The following is an 18,127-nucleotide window of genomic DNA, read 5'->3' as shown; positions in this document are numbered from 1 at the left end:
TCCAGCAACAATACTGTGTTTGGATGTCCCCAAATGACCCCCCCTTTTCACACTTGAAGCAGACAATGGCACATCATTGACCATCAAAAGCCTGTGAGTGCTCCCAGCCTGGCTGTATAGCCCTGTCAGGCTGTTGTTTTGGCAGGCGTAGCTGTATAGCTAGTTCGGCTGTGGACTGGCTGGCTAGCAGAAGAGGTCTCAGAGTCATTCTGATGGGACAGGCCAGTTCTGCTTTGACCTTGAGTAACCCCTGCTATTTAGTGGTAATGTGAGCTGTGGTAGAGAGAGCAGGAGTAGGGGAAGGGAAAGAGAGAGGGAGGGTTACAGAGCTGGAAGGTTAACGGAGGACAATAATGTAAAGGGGAGAAGATAACAATGGTGTGAAGTATAGTATTTCCCTATTCATTTCAACACTGTATGACAGATCTTATATGAGTGAAAGTTAATATTGTGGGGTTAATATTGTACTTGGTTGTTGCACTGCATTAAGTTTCAAAGTAACTTATACACAAAGTTGAATAACGTGTGTGTGTGTGTGTGTGTGTGTGTGCGTGCATGCGTGTGCGTTCCTCTGCAGGGTGGATAACTTTGGGCTGGGCTTGCTCCTCCAGACCAAGCAGATCAAGAGGATGATCTCGTCGTACGTCGGGGAGAACGTGGAGTTTGAGAAGCAGTACCTAACCGGGGAGCTGGAGGTGGAGCTGACACCACAGGTGAAGACGCAGGCATGCATGCATGTACACATACGTTAAGTGTAGTGTGTTAAGTGTCGAATCCAACACTCTGCCTCAGGGTACCTTGGCAGAGAGGATCAGGGCAGGGGGTGCGGGGGTCCCTGCCTTCTTTACCGCCACGGGCTACGGCACCCTCATCCAGGAGGGCGGTTCTCCCATCAAATACAACAAAGATGGCACCATCGCCATCGCCAGTGAGGAGAGAGAGGTGAGCCATCTCCCTTCTTTGTTCCCCCCCCCCCCCCCACCAGACTCACCATGTCATCTAGTGCCATTGCATCAAACTGTCATGTTTATGATGTCATCACTGTGCGCAGGTGCGGGAGTTCAACGGCAGGCATTACATCATGGAGAAGGCCATCACCGGAGACTTTGCTCTGATCAAGGCCTGGAAAGCAGACAAGGCTGGAAACATCATCTTCAGGTACTGTCAGATTCACTCTTTCGTCTGTGGGGCGGCAGTGGCTCAGGAGGGAGAGCCAGCGTCTAATGATCGCAAGCTTGGCAGATCGGCGGTTTGAACTCCGGCTGGCCACATGTCGAGGTGTCCTTGGGCAAGACACTGAACCCCAAATTTCTCCCAATGAGTGGGCCGGCACGTGTGAATGTGTGTGTGAATGGGTGAATGAGAGGCCATTGTAAAGTGCTTTGGAATAAGGCGCTATATAAGTCAGTCCATTTATATGTCAGTCCGTCTTTCTACCCTGTATGAAGCTGATCTAAATGAAAAAATTCTAACATAGAGAGAGAGAGAGAGAGAGAGCCTCATCGACTCGCCTATAAACGAAGCCGTGCGCATTGTGACAGGATGCCTGCGTCCTACCCCCGTGGACAACCTTCCCATCCTAGCAGGCATCCAGCCCGCAGGCCTCCGCCGCATGGGAGCCACAGCACGTCTCGCCTGCCGGGCCGTGGAGCTTAATAACCATCTGCTCCATGATAGGCTCACTATAACAGCGGAGCCCTCCCAGCGTCTCAAGTCGAGACACCCATTTGTGCCTGCCGCACAGGATCTCAGGCAGCAATGCAGAGATCTTAACATCAGTGCGGCAGGATGGGCGGATTATATGTGGCGCGTGGAGTGGGAGGCTAACACCTCCAAACTCCGCGACCACATCCCAGTCGCCGGCCCTGAGCCCCTCGGGATGGACTTGCCAAGGCTATCCTGGGTGAGGCTCAATCGTCTCCGGACCGGCGTCGGGCGTTTCCGCTCATCAATGCACAGATGGGGCTTGGCCCCAAATGCGTCGTGCGAGTGTGGCGCAGAGGACCAAACCGCAGACCATGTTATCCTGGATTGCCCGGTGTACCACCCACCCAACGGGATGCATGGTCTGTCGGTATTAGATGACGAGACGATGACGTGGCTTCTGGAGGGGTGTCCAGAAATATAGCCCGGGTGAGCCCCTCAACCAGGTCTCGGGGTGGTAAAAGGGTAGCCCCTCGGCCCCGAGCCTGGTGGAGTGGAGAGGAAAACAACTACCCATACGCCGAAGAAGAAGAAGAGAGAGAGCGAGAAAGAGAGAAACATGAAGATGAAGAAGAGGAAAAAATGAACTACTTTAACCATTATTTAGTTATACCCACCCCCATAACCACGTGTCTCAGCTGTTAGTGTTTGAATCAGAGTTGTTGTCATGAAACAATCAGACCCCACCTTATCAGTTACAGAGTCAAACCATTCGGGCGAGCAAGGATGTAATACAACATCATATCTAAAGAGACAAGCTGGGGTGTAGCATATAGCCTTATAACCGTATTATTGAGTAAACAATATGCCTTTTTAATGTATATCAGTGTAACTGAATATAACTCAATATTTAATTTCCCCTGTAGTTTGACCTCTGTTTGCCTCCAAGGACATTTAGCCCCTGCTAATCACCTTGTGATGTTTCCACAATAAGCAGCACATGCTTCTACGTGGTGTTATCAGAGTAGGATATAGTTGCCACTACACCTAAGGTCAGTTTAGTGATTTCCACATCAGGGTTCAGGTTTGAGGGAGGATAAGCTGATCCCAGACTGTGCTTATGTGACAAACGTCTACCTTGACCTTCAGCAGTGTGATCTCTAACTTTGGTGCAGACTCCATGATTTAATCAGGGACCATGTTTATGTTTAGCTCAGAGTCATTGAATGTCTTCCACTAGTATGAGAAGAAGATAGGTTTTTCTTACGATAAGCTGCAATTGAATTGTGGTGAATGCAATTACATTTTCCAGCACAAGGGTGCAGTATTTGCCTTTCAACAAACAGTAATTTTTGCTACTCCAAGCTAAGGCTGTCAGTATTGAAATGACTGCTTGTTTAAAAAGAACAGAGTGGGCTAGATAGCTCTGTGTTGATTGTGTGGTTAGTCATGGCGTACTGGCGAGTGTGTTAGTCAAATACAGACAACTGTGTTTATGTTGTTATCGTCCTGTCCTCCATGACTTCCTCTCTCTCTCTCTCTCTCTCTCTCTCTCTCTCTCTCTCTCTCTCTCTCTCTCCCTCTCCCCCTCCCTCTCCCTCTCCCTCTCCCTCTCTCTCTCTCTCTCTCTCTCTCTCTCTCTCTCTCTCTCTCTCTCTCTCTCTCTCTCTCTCTCTCTCTCTCTCTCTCTCCTCCATGCAGGAAAACAGCTAGGAACTTCAACCAGCCCATGTGCAAGGCAGCCAAAGTCACTATTGTAGAGGTACGTGTCCTACCTCCCTGTCTATAGCACCATGGTCACAGCATGTTCAACACTTTGGGATGCTTCCCTGGATTAAATTGAATATGCTTTTTAAGTCTAGTTGTAGGCTCATATGTCTGAGTGTTTCCACACTCAATGTTCCATTTAGTAGTGTAGGCCAAACTTTACATATTCATACATGATTTGGGGGCACATCTTCCACTCCATCTCTATGACATGGATTGAGCTCTGATATCACTGGTTCTGTTGTGTCTGCCGTGAGCACATTCATCACACTAAAGAGCCTGTCATCCCTGGGCTCTAGACTTATGATGGCTGACGTGAATACACATAAACACACACACACCTCTCCACTCCGTGCAAGTAATAAACCGCTTATTCATAACATGGGGAAAACTGACGTGTGTGTGTGTGTGTGTGTGTGAAAAAGTGATTGAGTTTATTTATTTATTTATTTTTTGGTTGGGGCAGTCCCACTCATATTTTGATTTTGGATTGTGATAAAGTAGAAATTGTACATGAAGAATGGGTCAGAGAGAGAGAAGGGATGACATGCAGGATATATCCGCTGCCAAAATCGAACCGGGAACTCTGCGGTTACATGGTCGACGCTTAATGTGTTACGCCAGCAAGCACCCTGTGAGTGAACTTATGAGCTATAAGAGAGCGATTTCATAGAGAGACCTCCACTTCTTTTTTTCAATTAATTCAATGAGATTTATAACGCTGTTCAAAGAGAGAAGGGTAGGGAGTGCAGGAGAAGTTGAGGGCTGACAATGTGGCCAGTTCACTTAAACTTGGCTATTGTATGTTCAAGGATACTGGTGCATGCGTGTGCACACACACACACATACACACACACACACACACACACACACACACACACACACACACACACACACCTTTTGAGAGGAACCCAATAATAATAATGTATGTTCAAGTCAAGTGATGTGTCTTCCATGAGCATCATCTGCCTTGTGTGCCCATGAGGGCGAAGAGAGGTGTGTGAGCATTGCTGTCAGAGAGAGAGGAAGACTGCTAAGGATGTAATTGCATTTAATCATCGACTGTCGGCTTTAACCTTTACGCTGCGACCCAGCCTACTTCTCCACTTGCAGTGTTCCAGAACATTTGATACACATGTGATGTAGAACATATGACTCTCTGGCATGTAGAAATAAGATTGGATTTGCTATTATTCCACAACATGCCAATATGAGTTTTCTGTCCAAATACTGTAAATCCTTGTAGAAATCAACCAACCTATCTAATTGTATTTGTGTCATGGTTTTTACTGAGTACATGATCATCGAAAGCTTAACACATCCCAGAGCCAAGTTCCATAAAGAGTAAGGCTAGAGCGACGGTGGAAGAGAGGAACTCCTCAGGGAGAGAGAGGAGGAGAGGAGAAGACTTCATGTCATATTTTAATTAATTATTGATTTCTGTCTTATGCTCAACAGATTTCTATTTGATATATTCCTTTTGATATCTTTTGATATCAAATTATGATAAAAATAAACTTCTTAATTCACCACTTTTGAAGATCAAGCGTGGCATTTTCCCCCTATGTCAAAACCTGTTATGTTTCTGTACATTAAAGATGTTGGACCCAGAATGAAAGAGACGGGAACGTGTTTAAAAATAAAGTTTCTCTGTTTACTGAGACGGTAAGGCAGGATCCAACAAATATGGACTTTACTTTAGAAAATAAAGGGGAGAAACCCAGTCTCCGAAAAACAGGCTATCCAGTCACAAACACTGATAGGTAGAAACATAAAAGAAACAATCAAAATAAGTTTACAAAGTACGTGGTATGACACGAAAGGTTCGCAACGAATGAAATAAAAAAAGTCTTTAAATTACCAGGGATTACACCACAGGCTGTGTTACAATAGGCTAGGTGCACGATCTCACTACTTCCTGAAAGGCAACTGGCATGAACATATCCTGTCTCACTCTATTGGTCTAATTGATTAATCAGCTGTGCGGTAAACTGTTGGAACACACAGTGCACAGCTGATTAATCAATTAAACCAATAGAGTGAGACAGGATATGTTCATACCAGTTGCCTTTCAGGAAGTAGTGAGATTGTGCACCTAGCCTATTCTCACACTGAGATCAAAGTGATCAACCGACAAGGGAAACAGGGAAATGGGACACATAAGCAGCAACATACAAGCACACACAGCTGACACAAATCACTAATTACATCCATAACGGATGCATACTTCCAAGTAGCCAGGAGGAGGCGTCAGGTAGTCGTCAAAATAGTCTCCCCCCCCCGTAAAACAAAACCTGGATGTACAAAAGAACTGTGCCAATTTCATTAGAAACCCTTTGATGTTCTTTTTGTCATTGTTAGCTCCTTTTAATGTCATGTTGCTCAGAAACTCATTTATTAAACCATTGTGTGCATATCAAATTAATTCTTTTATCCAGCCCCCCTTTGTCTAAATTGCACCGAAGCCAACTCAAAGACATATCCAAGAGCATTCTCAGGGTACCGTACTGTTTTAATTAAAATGTAAAAGTGATCTAGTGCCATGGGTTGAATAGACCACATAACATGCTTCAATTATAAAAAGGAATAGACGAGCACAGCAGAATAAAAAACTGTAAATTAGTTTAATTTGAAATTGAACCGCATCGCTGGGTCGACACAACCAATACCGTGGCACGTGGACTCAATCTCAACGTTACACCCCTTCTGGTGCCGTCAGCATCTGACAACTTTACAAGTGAACTGTCTCTTTAATACATTATGATACAGATAGCTGCAACTGTTGATAGTCCCACTATCTCTCACAATTAGCTGAGAAGTCCCTTGCAAGCTCTCTGGTAATTTGCGAGAGCATAATCCTCATATCCATTCCTTCCTAGTGATCTTTTTATAGCACCAACACATGAACATTATCTATGTAGACTACATATTGGGCCAATATAGTCATAAGCCATTAAGATCCATTTATCTTGGCAAGGAAAGCCATTACCGCCTCACTGGAGATAAGTTTGTGTATGAAATTCAGAACATGTTCTGCCATCAATTTACTTTGTTGACAATATTGATCTGGTGGTTTTCTGGTGGGTTTCACTGTGAGAGGGAATAGGTCAGGTGCTATAGTGTGTGTGTGTGTGTGTGTGTGTGTGTGTGTGTGTGCGCCCACCCTGAGGCATTCAGAACCAAAGAGACATGACAGCAGCCCTCTAGGGCTCAATGGAGGGGTAGAAGAACCCTTGTGCATAAACAAACATGTGAGGTTATATAGTGAACATATTGATGGGTAGAACGTCGAGGGGTGCTTATTACGCATTCATGTGTCTATTATTTAGAGGATATGCCATGGCAAATGCCATGCAAATTGCAGAAACATAGAAAAGCTGAGCTAAATGCTAACATACCAGCTTCTATGATGCAATATTATATTCCTATCTTCATATGTGAGTATGGTATAGCAACTCACATGAATGTATTCAATATTATAGTTTTATGAAATGATATTACTAAACCCACTACAGGTGTTAGTCAAGTGTCTCCCTTTCAATTTAACTGACTATCAGTAGCTTTACTATGCTTGAAAAATAACTTACAAAAGCCTATGTCACACTTCAATTAAGTATACAATGACGCTTGACACTTGTCTTCTGAACTCAAGACCAATTGAGCTTGATTTGACCCGTAATCTTCTCAAGGTGAATGGGCAGCTCATGTTTTTCATGGTTAAAGAAGGAGGAGGGGGCATGCTGTCGATAGGATGTTAATTAACATTCTAGAATGCTAGAAAGTGAAGATACCGGAGAAGGTTTTGGAAATTTCAGAATAATCGCTGCCGCCAGGGTTGCCAGGCAACGGGACTCGGCGGTTTCATTGTGGAATGTTCCGTGGCATCCAGTTATCCCCTTATCGCAGGTACAATGGAAGGCGCAGTGCATCCTGGGTATAGGATACGCGGCAGGGATTGAATCAAAGCAGTGTTTTTGCTGCTGTTGCATTATCATCACAGCCACACTGATCTGCTCTTGTCCTGTGTTGGTGAGATGAGATGAGATGGCAGCAACATTAGCAATTGTGTGTGTGTGTGTGTGTGTGTGTGTGTGTGTGTTGCGTGTGTGTTGCGTGTGCGTGTGTGTGTGTGTGTGTTGCGTGTGCGTATCTGTTTTTATTTCAGCCCAGAGACTAATTGGCTATGGATGAGGATATTCACACTCCATGGTGTCATCACCCTCCCACTGTCTGTCCATCTGCTTGAAAACAGGGGTTATTGAGAGGGATGGAGGGGAACATTGTTGCGCCTGTTAGTTTCCATTGCTGTGCCCAAGGCTCCACAGGAGGCCAGGACAGAGGGGATTTAAATCATTTGAAAACATGATTGGTTGCTTTAGGCCATTTACCTGTAGCTGCTTGATGGGGCTGTAGAATTATTGCCATTTTGACCTTCTTTTGCCATGAACCATTTGTGACACGGTCCAGTGAAAAGGTCTGCATGTTGGCTGCATTCTCAAGTCGCGCAAATGATCAAAAAGTGTGTTTTTTCTCATATTACGAAAGTTTAAATGTTGAAGAGCCCACTTGATATAACAAACAACAGTTTTAGGATTACTGAGTACTTCATCATTTGTGAGTTGGATTCACTGTATCGCTTGCAGTAGGCTACTGGGTAAGTGATACATGGCTTGTAAACAAAATGTCCGCTAGCTACTAGCAGCTATTTTGCATGTGTTTTGATTCAGAGCGCGTTTCTCCGGTATTTGATTTCAGGTGTGCCAACATTCAGATGTCTTCTTCAACTATTTTCTGACTTACATTTTTCTTACTATCTTCTTGTTTACAATCTGCACTTTCATAATCTGGAGAAAAACTGAAAAATGACCTTGCCCTACTTGAGGACTCTTTCACCAGACACATTTGAGCCCTCTTCTCAAGCAGATGGCACACTAGTTAGCTAGAGGAATGTTATTGATGATTTGCCATGGCCTTCAAGCGTTTAGGCTTTTGTGCGGAAATATTTGCAGAGTATGTGTGTGCTGTCAAAAAGGATCAGTGACCCCTCAAACACAGTTATAAAATAAAATAAAGTGGAATTTTAAGCACAGATGTTCCAATGTCAGTCAAAAGAGGGTCATTTGAGGATGGAGTGGTTGTGTGTCTGTGTACAGGGCAGGCACACTCACGGTTGCCATAGCAAGGCTGCTTTTAGGAGGGGGTAGGATAAGTTGCCAGACTTGCTTAACGATTACTCTTCATACGAACCTATATAGTGTTTTCACCTGTGCTCAAGGTGAAGTGGCCCCGGTTTATGTAAGCTAGGCTTTATGTAGTTGTTATTCCACTCGGCTCCTGGGGTCAAATGTGACAAAAAGTGGTGGAGAGTGGTAACGATTCAACCAGTCCATAGGCAGCTCAAAACGGTACAGCCAAACGTTTTTACTGGTCCCCATGTTGGTTCTGTTCTAACAAATTGTAATTACAAGAAAACTACAGTAAATCACGTTGGTAATGTTCTAAAATAAAAACAAAAAAAGCTTACTAGCAATTTCTGATGACTTAACATTGACTGCTTAACATTGAATATTTTGCTCCTCTCAAGGTCCGAAGAGTAACGTCAAATGGGGCAGGGTTGTTATTCTTCTGCTCATAGCCAATCAAAATGTGTGCGTGTGCGCGTGAACGTGTGCTTGGCCGTGTGTGCAAGTACAACGATTCATCACAGCTATGTTTTCGGCTGGTTCTCAAGATATCTTAATGGACAAATAGAGACAGACAGTCTGGCGATATGAGAATGTAAGATGGGATTTGCAGTGTGTTTACATCCACAGTAACAACCAGAACAGCCAGGGGCAACTTCATTTTACGTTTAAATAGCAAGACAACACAGTGGTAAACTGTCACTCATACATATACACACACACGCACACACACACACATTAGGAGTGAGCAACAGCTTGGTGGAAACTGATTATAGTCTCAATATTTCCTGGGTGAGGCCATGACGTCTGAGTCCCTGACAGTGGCAGTAGAGCGTGGGCACGCACGCGCGCGCACACACACAGACACACACACAGACACACACACACACACACACACACACACACACACAGACACATACAGAGTTAATGACGCACATACACACATGACAGGCAGACAAACAAACACACACAAACACACACACACACACACACACACAGACACACACAGAGGGAGATGGAGAGGCTAAAAATATGCTGGCTAATCAAAGTATGGTGTATAACCAAAGTATGGTCACTGTCATCCTCATGCTGAATCTTAAAGCGCTACAATAGTAACTATTTGATTAGTAATATATAGAGTATTCATACAAAAAAGTATAACTAGTAGTAATACATTGTGTTACAAGTGTTAATTACTAACATACGCAGTGCAGTGTTAGTGATGTACCGAAATAAAGAAATAAACATGTGAATGAATACCAAAGCATTTGTAATTGCAACCATTTTCTGGGAGATTTTTGGCCATGAATGTATATGGACATTTTGAATCTGATAGAAATCATTGAGATGTTGTTTTGTTCTCTGGTCCCAGCATAATGAGGGTTGAGTGAACAGTAAAAGAGGAGGTGTGTGTGTGTGTGTGTTTGTTTGTCTGCCTGTCATGTGTGTATGTGCGTCATTAACTATGTGTGTGTGTGTGTGTGTGTGTATGTGTGTGTGTGTGGGGGTGGCCGTGCGTGCAGTGCGCGCCCTAGCTCAAAGGGAAGCTGGTGCCCTTCATATGCTGATCAGAGCAATGTGTCTGAACGTCACTCAAACAGTGTCAACAACACATCCACATATAGTTACAGGTGGGACAGGGCAGGAGCACTGCAGTTCATTCACGTCACCGCCTCATCAACAACAGAGTGTCTTTGTGTTTTTGGGTGTTTTGATCCATTTATACAACTTGGAACTGGAATATGCTGAGGCGGCAGCATGAATCAATGCACGCGCACACACACACAGTCAATCACACACACACACACACACACACACACACACACACAGTCAATGACGCACATATACATACACACACACACACACACACACACACACACTCACAGTCAATGACACACATACACACATGATAGGCAGACAAACACACACACACAAGCATGCACACACACACACACACACACACACACACAGTACGCTGATATGCGCACATACAGTATATGCAAACGTACACAGTCTCGTTCTCTCCCTCACCACCTGAATCTTTCACAACAGTGTATGTGAATCAGTTTGAAAGGAATAGGTCTTGACAGGACTCACAGGCCAAAAAAAGAAAAAACTGACAAAAAGGGGTGTGTGTCCCTGAGGGCCTTTGAATCCCTTTTTCCTCCTGCCAGCTCACTTCAAGCCCCTCTCTCCTCTCATTGAAGAAAAAATGCTACTACAGATGTGTGGTGTGTGTGTGTGGTGCATCTCCTGAGCCCTGACGTAGGCTGCATCACACAGATCAAAGGAAAACTAGCTAGGCCCTATGCACACACACACACACACAGCAAATCAACCTTGCTTGAGCTAATTATTGCTTAGACAGTGAAAATGTTAGTTGAAAACAATAGTAAAGCTAAGAGACAGGGAGAGATGTTAGTGGGAGCTGACCATTGTCTCTAGATGATAGTAACGGCTGACTCAACCCATAGCTAGAACTAGATTTCACCCCAGGTTTCACCCCATCTGAACTCTGAACATCTGTTGAGAGCTAGACGTCAGCTGCTTATGACTTATGTTTGACACTGTGGTCTGACTCTGTATGAGAGATCACTGGGAGGCAAAATTACTTGCTTAACAGTGTGTGTGTGTGTGTGTGTGTGTGTGTGTGTGTGTGTGTGTGTGTGTGTGTGTGAGTGAGTGAGTGAGAGGCTATCAGCCCTGGCAAGCTGCTATTTACCCCCCCCCACCCCCCTCCTGGCTCCCCTTTCGATGCGTGGTATCAGAGATTTAACTCAGCTAGCAGCGTGGATGACAGCGAGAGCAAGAGGGAGAGTCTCAATCACTTTACAACCCTTAACGGCTCCGTCTCGCCGCCAAAGACCCCTGTATCCATGACAACGCTAAGACGGGATCCGCTCTCACCCATTGGCTCCTCTCAGTAAGAGTGCAGAGTGGCTGAGGGAGGAAACTCTTAGATAAGGAGAGGGATTCAATTCAATTTGTCTGTCGATGCCCATCTGCCCTTCCTGTGAATGAAAGAAATTCACTCTGTGATGCTGGGCACCAGCTATGGCAATGGAAGAGGGCGCGGGGGGGGGGGGGGGGGCGGCTGACAATTATGTTGTTCCTTGCAGTCCCCCTTTTCCATAGAGATGTGGAGATTTGTTTTCTTCAGAGAGGGCACTGTGTGGACTCACGTCGATTTGGTTTTCTCTCAAGTGTTCTCTCCCCCTCTGCGTCTTTATGAGAAGGGCAGATTTCAGCGCGCCATATTTTAAGAGCTTATTTTGCTCTCTTAAGCTCCTCTTATTCCCTCATCCTCTCTTGCTGACAGAAGCCTAGAAGCCCTATTCAAGTGTCGATGTTGTTGTCTCATGTTGCTCTACTCTGTGCAGGAAACTAGAGTACCATAGCAAACACAGCATAGGAGGATTGCGTGCGTGCGTGCGTGCGTGCGCGTGGCGCATTAATATGACTCAGCATACACAGAGACGATAGACTTTTCTATGCACTAGTGCCCAAGGATTCACTGCCTCATCAAATCCATAGACAGTTACACCCCTTTAACAAGTTTGCAGATGGCCTGTTGGAGGTCATCGGCCTGGAAAATATTAATGGTTGAACCAAAAATCAATAACAGTAAATTTTCCAACATGAGCAAGAGTTTTGTTTCCACCTTCTGTAAGCCTCTGATATATCTCCTGCGTCTATTTGAAATAGATTGTACAATGATGGCCCTATATACCATTATCAGTCCTCTTACAGGAAGAAGAGCATTCGATCCCCAAAGCCCTTTTTTTTTTTTACCAATGTTAGATGATGAAATAAAGAGGTCTGATGGATGTCTTTTGGAGAGAGTACTTTAAAATATATATATTTATTATAATAATTAAAAACTGTGTTAATGGAGCTATGACTGTATGCTCTTGTTTCGGTGTTGGAGTTGTGGTCAACGTTAGGCACACAGGTGGAATACCTCAGCCACATACTGTACCCAGGACAACTCATACCGGCTGGAACCCATTCAGCACCCACCTATTCCTCAATGATGGACATGTTGCTTAGTAACCATCCATCCAGGAGTACTTATAGGAGGGCTTATGATTAATTGTAGGTGCAGTCCTCGGCAGTCAAAGCATGTTATGGTAATTGCGAAGAGATTAAGGTATATACTGTATATACAGGGAACATGATGACCTTTTGCTTTTTTGCACAGTTCAAGGTTTTGATCTATAATCACTGCACTTCTTAGTTTTATTCTTAGTTTTTATTCTCTTATCCTTGTTTTTATTCTTGATTTTATTCTGTGCATGTGATTATGTTTTACTTTGTTTTATCTACTATGTTATTTTATCTTGTCACTCGTCGTCTCTGTAAATGAGGGGAACCTCAGTGGACCTTCAAGTTTAAATAAAGGTTGAATGAATCTTATCGGAGGAGTTAGCCCTTCATTATCTAGGCAAAGGACAGACATTTCCCTGTGTTATCTTACTCTTTGAGCTCCCCTCCCTCCATCACCCCTGATCCCAGGATTATGCCCCCATCTAAGCATGGTCTCTCTGGGGAGCTCTAAGCCTGGTTGAGCTATGGAGGCAGCTTTCCTCAGGCTCAGAGGCATACATAGAAGGCAGGGGAAATAGATGCTGTGTCAGACTCACCACTTACGCCCTGGAGGAGAGATCGCCCTTGTTGTGGTGTCTGAGACAGTTTTAGAATGTTTTAGTACCAACACTGCTGTTTGTTGGAAAACAGGCACACGTGATATTGAGTGGACTATTCTGGATAAATAAATCATATGGAATGAATGAATGTTTCATCATTGTTTGCAACAATTATCCTTTCACCATTGGCTCCAGTGTTGACACGGACACCAGGATCTCCATAGAAACATGAACAGGAAATGTAACAGTTGTGGAAATTGAAGTTCAAACCACTTGGTCCTTGGTGAGACTCTGCAAAAATGCATGTGCACAATATATTGTTCTTGGTTTTTATTACTAAATGCTTTCAAGCATGGCACTTCTCTTCTACGTAAGACAGAGAGCCCAGAGTAGTTAGAATACACTCTTTATACCTTCCAAACCTCCCCTCTCCACGGCGGGGTTTTCACATGTTAGTATCTATGATGTCAGCTTTAACCAAATGGAGTGATTTCTGAACAAACAGTGGTTCCTTTTGAGGGAACCATATATTCTTATGTCTTGGGAAGAGTTGGGACTTAGGGAGGACATTTATGTGCTTTCTCAGCTTTGCCACTCTCATCATCTCAGGGCCATCCACATACCAACATATGTTAGTAGCATTAAGGACATAAATCGTAATTAAGGACACGTCGTAAATACCAAGTCACAGGGGCATCTAAAAAAAATAGAATATTGTGGAAAAGTTCATTATTTTCCGTAATTTAATTCAAAAAGTCAAACTTTTATATATTCTAGATTCATTACAGATAGAGTGATATATTTCAAGCCCTTGACATGTTGATGATTATGGCTTACAGCTCATGAAAATTCTGTATCTCAAAATATTAGAATATTAGATAAGACCAATAAAAAAAAGGATTTATAAAACAGAAATGTTGACCTTCTGAAAAGTATGTTAAGTTATGCACTCAAACAAAAAGGCTTGAAATATTTCACTTCATGTGTAATGAATCTAGAAGATATTAAAGTTTCACTTTTAGAATTAAATTACGGAAAATAATGAACTTTTCCATGACAGCTGTTTCTAAAATCTTCCTGATTATGAATGGTGAAGAAATACTTGTTCCAGATCCAATGTTAAATGAACAATTCTCTTTATTGATATCAAGTAACATATACATTCAATGGGGTAGTGGTGGTCTAGTGGATAGTGAGTTGGACTTGGGATCGGAAGGTTGTGAGTTCAAATCCCGCCTGAAGCCACACCACTACTAGTGTGCCCTTGGGTAAGGCACTTAGCTCTCAGTTACTCCAGGGGGAATGTCCCTGTAATTCGTAATTGTAAGTCGCTTTGGATAAAAGCGTCTGCTAAATGGCAAAATTAATTAAAATTAATCAATGAAGGTCCGAATTCTTCCAAATTATGAGCTCTCTCTGCTTGCATCCCTTTTTATACCCCAAATGACACTACACACATTTCTGATCTGATTGATCTAGTTTGGTTTTTGTTTTAGTTTGAATAATGCTTGCAATAATGACTTACTTCTTATATAAATCCTTATTATCGTTCCATGGTCCCTCAATTTAAACACATGCAGCTGTTCAAGCACCATGGCCTCTCGATGTAAAGATATCAAACTGTTCTCAAGCTTCATGGCCTCTCAATCTAAACACATGCTCTGTTTTCACACTCCATGGCCTCTTAATCTAAACATATCCAGCTGTTCTCATCCTGGTTCACTTAATGAACTTTCTTTCTGCCTGTCTTATGCCTTTAGGCCTAAAAATGAAACATACACATGATAGTTATGATAGTTATGATAAAAATATACTACAATATTCAAATTCTTTGAGATGCACCTGTATGTCGTCTCCTGACTGATAAACATGTTCTCTGGTTCTTCTCATGTTCTATCTGTTAGTTAAGTTGTTTCTTCTTTAAGGAAGGGAAATCTCACACAAGGGAAATGTTCAATAAGTCAAGGCTGTGGGGTAACACTGAGGTCGAGGCAAAGGTAACTCCTCGGCCAAAAGGGTAGCCCCTTCGAGTAGAGCATGGGGTGACTTTCCGCTTACCAGTTGCTCTAGTCAGTACACATGGTTAATACTTCACACCGAGGGGTTGAATCAATAACTTCATAAATGTTTATTAATGGCATGTTAACAGTTAGTATTACATGTTGATAACCGATTAGTATTACATATACATATTTCGCCATTACAGTAACCCAGACCCTGCAACTCAATATTCCAACACTCCCTTCTTTTTCTCTACTGACCTGATTGAAGATAACTCCTGGTTAGGCTACACATTGACAAGCATACACTCTCCAAATCTCTAAACATAGCTATTGGGAGTAAACAAACGCCATGACACTAGACACTGATCTTAGATCAGTGTCTAGTGTCTAACCCCATCCTCTGTCTCTCTGTGTAGGTGGAGGAGGTGGTTGACGTTGGGACATTCGCTGAGGAGGACATCCACATTCCCAGCATTTACGTCCACAGGATCGTCCAAGGCGGCAGCTACGAGAAGAGGATAGAGGTAGTAGGCTCACACACACACACACACACACACACACAGACACACTCCCCTGAATACTAGATATAAAATGATTTATTCATAATGCTAATAACCAGGCAGCAAATGGAGATGGTAACAGTCTATCTGTCTCTCTGGCTCCCGCTCTCTCTCCCTCCCTCTCTCTCACTCTCTTTTATTTCTCGCACTCCCTCCCCTTTCTCTCTCTTCTTCTCTCTCTCCAGAGGCGCACAGTACAGAAGGGCCTATCAGAGAAGCCCAAACCAAAGAAAGACGCTGACATCTTACGAGAGCGGATCATTCGTCGGGCGGCTCTTGAGTTTGAGGATGGGATGTATGGTATCCTTAAACAAGAAGGACGACAAAACTACAACACATAGGAGGCGACACATCACATATTCTCCCTTCACACAGCTTCTGTCTGAAATAGTGGGATCTAACAGGTTCATTCATATTATATATCAGATTAATAGGCCATTTGCTATCTTAGTTTGCTTTATTTATTACCATGCAATCAAGTCTGGCACACCAGGTTAGAATTGATCATGTTAATAGTGTTAAAACTCACCACTATAGACGTGCGCAAAAGTATATGATCTTTGATAAAAACGTCCGTCAGCTAACCTAGGCATCGGTATCCCTATGCTGGCCAGTAACTTCATCAAGCCTGACATCACCGTCCACCTGCAGAGTGAGAATGGCATTCTGGGACTGGTAAGACCTCCACACCTCATCCACTCACTCATTCAACACGGGCAACGTACTATCAACACACACACACACACACACACACACACACACACACACACACACACAGGCATGTACAGGACAATGTCATCTCAAAAGCAAGCTACTCACTACATTGCCAATCCTTCACAGAGACTTATAAGACTTGTAATTCACACAAGTAAATACCAGTAACATCTCACTTTTCACTCTTGTTGGGTTATCCCTGTTGATGAATGAATGAATGAATGAATGGTCTTTATTGTCATTAATACAGTACAGGTACCATACAACGACATTTAGGAGGGGGGGCTCCCCTGGTGCTTGGAAAAAAGACTAAAAACAAGAGAGCCAAGGATAAAACAAAAAAGGGAAAAGAGCTGGTTTACATAAATAAGGCTATGTACACTATCTACTATACTCTACTACTATACTATACAATAAAACACTGTGCTGTACACTATGCTATGCTATAAATATCCTAACTTTTCCCTGTTGTATGTAAACAAACAGTCGTGTCTACACACTATGAGTCATTATCCACACTGGCAACAGTAGAAAGTTCTACCTCAGGTCAGAATCTCATCATGAAACCCACCTGGAACTTCAGAGTTTCATTGCGCATCACTCCCTCGTTACTTGTCCACGCTGACGTCGGTTGTGTACGTCAGCAAACGCTGCCCTTCCACCGAGCCTCTCTAATCGATTCTGTTGTCAGGAGCACGTAGGCCATTGCCAGGTGTTATGCTAATGCCTTGTCAGGCAGTTTCTCCTGATTATGGATGTTGTGTTAAGAGAGGTGCTGTCAGAAGTCATGGTCTCTCTTTCTCCTCCCCTCCCGCTCTCTCTCTCTCTCTCTCTCTCTCTCTCTCTCTCTCTCTCTCTCTCTCTCTCTCTCGCTCTCCCCCCCCCCCTCTCTCTCTCTCTCTCTCTCTCTCTCCCCCCCCCTCTCTCTCTCTCTCTCTCTCTCTCTCTCTCCCCCCCCCCTCTCTCTCTCTCTCTCTCTCACTGTCTCTTTCTCTCTCTCTCTCTCTCTCTCTCTCTCTCACTGTCTCTCTCTCTCTCTCTCTCTCTCTCTCTCTCTCTCACTGTCTCTTTGTCTCTTTCTCTCTTTATGTCTTTTCTCCTCTCCTCTCCTCTCCTCCTTTCCTTTGTTGAAAGGAGAGAAAATCAATCTCATCTAATCAGGGACCTGTGACAGTGTCTCAGCTGACTTGTGAAATCATGTTCAAGTTGAGTGACCTTTTGATAGGATTGGTGTTTTGTCTGATGATCAGAGACGTGTGTGTGTGTGTGTGTGTGTGTGTGTCTGGTTTAGACCTGATTACAGGACAACATTTCTGTGTTGTGTGTTTACTGTGTGTGCTGTGTAGGGCCCCTACCCCACAGAAGAGGATGTTGATGCTGACCTCATCAATGCTGGTAAGTGAAGTGAAGCATGGAGCCAGTACATCACTATCTTAAACTTAGAAAAGTGAACCAACTCAGTCATTCTGCAATGTGAAATAATGCTCATGTGTGACATTACAATGGGTGTCTCCTCGTTGTGTATCCACAGGTAAAGAAACAGTCACGGTGCTTCCTGGAGCCTCTTACTTCTCCAGTGATGAGTCCTTCGCTATGATTAGAGGGTAAGG

At 43.6% G+C, this 18,127-nt stretch overlaps 1 protein-coding gene across 1 annotated transcript in view; it reads left to right on the top strand.

Moving 5' to 3' along the window:
• oxct1a (3-oxoacid CoA transferase 1a) overlaps positions 1 to 18,127 on the top strand; it is a gene marked incomplete at its 5' end in the record, with an annotated part of 47,085 nt that overhangs the window by 8,402 nt on the left and 20,556 nt on the right. Inside the window, 9 exons of the mRNA XM_080530566.1 lie at positions 578 to 713; positions 793 to 942; positions 1,052 to 1,158; positions 3,346 to 3,406; positions 15,660 to 15,767; positions 15,989 to 16,103; positions 16,384 to 16,478; positions 17,864 to 17,912; positions 18,049 to 18,121. Coding sequence (XP_080386692.1) covers positions 578 to 713; positions 793 to 942; positions 1,052 to 1,158; positions 3,346 to 3,406; positions 15,660 to 15,767; positions 15,989 to 16,103; positions 16,384 to 16,478; positions 17,864 to 17,912; positions 18,049 to 18,121 — 894 coding nt within the window. The remainder of the gene's footprint in view (positions 1 to 577; positions 714 to 792; positions 943 to 1,051; positions 1,159 to 3,345; positions 3,407 to 15,659; positions 15,768 to 15,988; positions 16,104 to 16,383; positions 16,479 to 17,863; positions 17,913 to 18,048; positions 18,122 to 18,127) is intronic.

Source organism: Nansenia antarctica (genome assembly GCF_963989245.1).
Source record: "Nansenia antarctica genome assembly, chromosome: 5".
In the NCBI taxonomy this organism is placed as follows: domain Eukaryota; kingdom Metazoa; phylum Chordata; class Actinopteri; order Argentiniformes; family Microstomatidae; genus Nansenia; species Nansenia antarctica.
Note: the sequence above shows the minus strand (reverse complement) of the source record. Positions and strands in the feature narration are given on the sequence as shown.